General features: G+C 49.2%; 1 protein-coding gene across 1 annotated transcript; it reads left to right on the top strand.

Annotated features, from left to right (window-relative positions):
• Window positions 1-429: 429 nt before the first annotated feature.
• LOC146056547 (uncharacterized) lies at window positions 430-4,001 on the top strand. Its single transcript, XM_083168397.1, has 2 exons — window positions 430-506; window positions 2,358-4,001. Exon 2 carries the CDS (start codon window positions 2,526-2,528, stop codon window positions 3,132-3,134), a length of 609 nt encoding a protein of 202 aa, XP_083024523.1. The 5' UTR covers window positions 430-506; window positions 2,358-2,525; the 3' UTR covers window positions 3,135-4,001.
• Window positions 4,002-4,502: the final 501 nt, after the last annotated feature.

Below are 4,502 nucleotides of genomic sequence, written 5' to 3'. Positions count from 1 at the left end.
GCACATTGTTATTTTGGTCTGCTTTGTTTTTGCCTGGCATTACAAAGTGTGCTTTTATTTCTCCCATTCTGCTTTTTGCATTATGGATTCTTTCCAGCAAGAATTCCTGCTTTCCTACGCTGTCCTCAGGTTGAGGAGGATGAGGGCCCAGCGTAGGAAGGCTCAGTCCTGCTGGACCAAGCAGTGGCTCCTAGGCCGACAGGCGCGGTCTCATATGCCCCTGTTGATGGAGATTCGCGAGAATAATCCCCAGGATTATTGGAATTTTCTTCGCATGGACGATGAGACCTTCCAGGAGCTGCTGCGTCTTGTCACCCCCCTCATCCAGAAGCAGGATACCAAGTACCGCATGGCTATCCCTGCTGAGGACCGGCTGGTGGTGACCCTCAGGTTTCTGACAACAGGACGATCGCTGGCGGACCTCAAGTTTGGAGCCAAGTTTGGGCCTGATTATACCGGAGACCTGTAAAGCGATTGTGAAGGTCCTGCAGCATCAGTATTGCAAGGTAAGGAAAAATGCAGCACACAATTGTAGTGAAAACATTATTTTTTTCATTTAAATAATTTAACCGTCAGATTCACAAATACTTATAAAACTTATAAATGTATTTTTTCAAGTATAAATATAAAAAGTGCAAAAACAGTAATGCAAATACCCCCCCCCCCCCCCCCCCAAAAAAAAAAAAAAACAATTGTAATGGCTCTGGTCTGCCATGAGGTAGAGATCAGTATGCCACATGGTGCTTGTAGCACAGATAATGCATGTGCCCTCCACCTCACGTGGTGCATAGTGCAGATGCAATAGTCCCGGCCCCATTGATATGCACTATGCGCCACGTGGCCCTGTCCTTTGTCTGCACCACATGTACCATGTGCCATACTGCACATTGAGTACACATAATTTTAAAAAGTGCTTTGTGTTTTTTTAAATATTGCTATAAAATGTTAATGAAGTTTGCAATGCGGTAAGGGGCAGTATGGCAGACGGCACATGTAGCGCAGACAATGAAAGCACCCTCATGCATGCATGGCACATAGTACAGAAGCATTGGTCCCGGCCCCATTGCTCTGCACTGTGCGCCACAGTAGCATGAAGGTCCTTTCTTTGTCTGCGCAACATGCACCATGTGCCATACTGCTCCATGCATGGACCTATAGCAAAAACACACATAATATATAAAACCTAGGCAAAGTGCCCTAACAAGTATTAACATAAAACCACAGAAATGCCTAATTGCCGTGCGTTAAGGGGCAGTATGGCAGACGGCACATGTAGCGCAGACAATGAAAGCACCCTCATGCATGCATGGCACATAGTACAGAAGCATTGGTCCCGGCCCCATTGCTCTGCACTGTGCGCCACAGTATCATGAAGGTCCTTTCTTTGTCTGCGCAACATGCACCATGTGCCATACTGCTCCATGCATGGACCTATAGCAAAAACACACATAATATATAAAACCAAGGCAAAGTGCCCTAACCAGTATTAACATAAAACCAAACCAATGCCTCATTGCCTTGTGGTATGGAGCAGTATGACAGACGGTGCTTGTAGCGCAGATAATGAAAGGGCCATCAGGATTACCTGTTGCATACCGCAGATGCAATGGTCTTGGCCCCATTGTTCTGCGGTATGCAACAGGTCACCATAGCCATTATCTCCACGACAAGCACCGTGTGCCATACTACTCCATGCCAACTTTGAAATAATTGTATGGAATGTGCTTATAAATCTTGTAAAACCGGTGTTTCGTCTTGGTCCGTGCTGTCACTCAACAATGATGTATACAGGTGACTGTAGCGAGGAGGTGTAGCCGGTTGGGTACAGGATTGCGCACTCGGTGGGGTGGTTTCAGGCAATGAGGCAAGTGCTGGTGAGGGTACGGCACTACTAGTAGATGGCGTCTCCTGCCATGGGAGAAGTCCAACTAATTTGGTTTGAATTGTCAGAAGGCCAAGACGGCCCCTAAACAGGAGTTCGCTAGTGAGACGTTCGAACGCCATCTGTTGTTCCGGATTCAACTTCCGCAAGCCCTCAGCCACGTATTTGCCGAAGGTGTCATACTGGTCAGGGGGCCTACGCAGCACCTGCTCTGCTCGTATAAGTATATCATCATCCGGGTCTGGGTCAGGGACTGTCTTGGTCCTGCGTTTTTTTTTTTTTGTGGATAGTTGTGGCGGGGTGGGGGTTTCTGGCACTCCACAGATTGTTCCAGATGAGTCAATTGCAGGTGGCTCAGGGGTTGGCGATGGGGTTGGGGTAGGGGTTGAGGTGTGGCCAACCTCTTTCTCTGTGCTTGTTGTCTGTTGAAAAGAAAATAACTTTAGTTAACATCTCCTTTTCTTTTTTGTTCCAGTTCCCCAACACCGTGCAGGAGTGGCAAAACATCGCTGCTGAATTCGACGAGGCGTGGAACTTCCCTAATTGTGGAGGAGCCATTGATGGGAAACACGTCCGCATCAATCAGCCACCCCACAGTGGTTCCTACTACTTCAACTACAAGGCGTACTTCAGTATTGTGCTGATGGCTGTGGTAAATGCGAACTATGAATTCATCTTTGTGGATGTCGGCAGGAATGGGCGGGCTTCAGATGGTGGAACTTTGAAGGACACCAAATTCGACCAGAGGCTCGCCTCCAACACCCTGCACTTGCCCACAGTCAAAGAAACGAAGCATGGACTGAACTTTGTTTTCGTGGCGGACGAGGCATTTGGGCTTCATGAACACATCATGAAGCCCTATGCCAAACGTGGTCTTGACCACGACAAACGGGTCTTCAATTACAGGCTCTCCAGGGCACGGCGGCTTGTGGAAAGTGCATTTGGAATTATGGCTAGTAGATTCCGCATTTTCCACACAGCCATCAACCTGCGGCTGGATAAAATCGACTGTGCCGTCATGGCGTGCTGTGTCCTGCACAATCTACTTCGGCGCAAAGAAAGGGCCCATCGGCCAGCAGGACCAGCACCACAGGAGGACCCAGACGAGCCTAGGGAGGTTGCCCCAATCGTGTCCCTGGAGACGCCGGCCCAGCAGTACCGGGGGTCAGCAAGAGCCAAACAGGTCAGGGACCAATATAAGGAGTACTTTAATGGCGTTGGTGCTGTCCCCTGGCAGGAAGACCACATTTAAAAAATGATGGGACTGCAAAGGAATGCTCTATAGGAGCCTAAAACAAAAAAAGGAGGAAGGGGTGTATACACATTGGACCAGTACTTACCGACAACGGCTGGGAACTTTCATCCAGGCCCACAAACACATCGTCTGCCTCACTCTCCACCATTAGGTAGAGTCCCGACCTTGGCACCTCCTGGCTCAACGTGAAGGTCAGCAGGTTGTAGTACCATAACGACGTCTCGTATACATCTGCAGTTCCTGCACCGGACCTTTTGGACAATTGCATTTTCTTGTGTTCTTTAAGGAACACGGTCCTCAAGTTCTGTATTTTTTTACGGACCCAGTCCGCATCAGCCTCGGGATTGTAGCTCTTGCTGAATTGGGCCAGCTCCTGAAGCGCTTGAGCTCTTTTAATTTTATTGCTGTACTCCTTTGATTTAGTTTTCCAAAGGCAGTCCAGCTCCCTATATTTCTCTATGAACGCCTCTATAAATTCGTGTTCCTTGGCAATCGCCTGGGCCATTTCTGTAAAAAATGAATAGATTTTGAAAAAACCTATGTACATACTTTTTGACAAAACAAGTTGTCTTCATATAAACAGTATATGTAAATATGTTTCAATACACTGTATATTATTATTAAGAATACATGTTTGGTTTTAAAATTATTAAACAAATTTTAATAAATATTATTATAATATTTTGTTTACAAAACTTTTTTAAATCCTGGGGTGGGAGAACATCCCCTGCAAAAGGGCAGCTGGATGGTAACATTATGCTTTGGGTAGTGGGTAGGCCGCAGGGGGGTGGGGTGGCCTGTGGTGGCATACTGTGTAGTGGGTAGGCCGCAGGGGAGCATAGTGGGCTGTGGTGGCATAATGCACCTGGGGCCTTTGCCATTGGTGGGCAGCGGGTACACGGGGGGGGTGGGGTGGACTGCAGTGGCCTGATAGCAATACACATTGGTGGGCAGCGGGTACACGGGGGGTGGGGTGGACTGCAGTGGCCTGATAGCAATACACATTGGTGGGCAGCGGGTACACGGGGGGGTGGGGTGGACTGCAGTGGCCTGATAGCAATACACATTGGTGGGCAGCGGGTACACGGGGGGGTGGGGTGGACTGCAGTGGCCTGATAGCAATACACATTTGTGGGCAGCGGGTACACGGGGGGGTGGGGTGGACTGCAGTGGCCTGATAGCAATACACATTGGTGGGCAGCGGGTACACGGGGGGGGGGGGTGGACTGCAGTGGCCTGATAGCAATACACATTGGTGGGCAGCGGGTACACAGGGGGGTGGGGTGGACTGCAGTGGCCTGATGGCAATACACATTGGTGGGCAGCGGGTACACGGGGGGGTGGGGTGGACTGCAGTGGCCTGAT

The sequence above is a fragment of the Crinia signifera genome, unplaced genomic scaffold, assembly GCF_055691185.1.
Source record: "Crinia signifera unplaced genomic scaffold, ASM5569118v1 HAP2_SCAFFOLD_81, whole genome shotgun sequence".
NCBI classification, from domain to species: Eukaryota; Metazoa; Chordata; class Amphibia; order Anura; family Myobatrachidae; genus Crinia; species Crinia signifera.
This window is presented reverse-complemented; position numbering and strand designations above follow the sequence as displayed.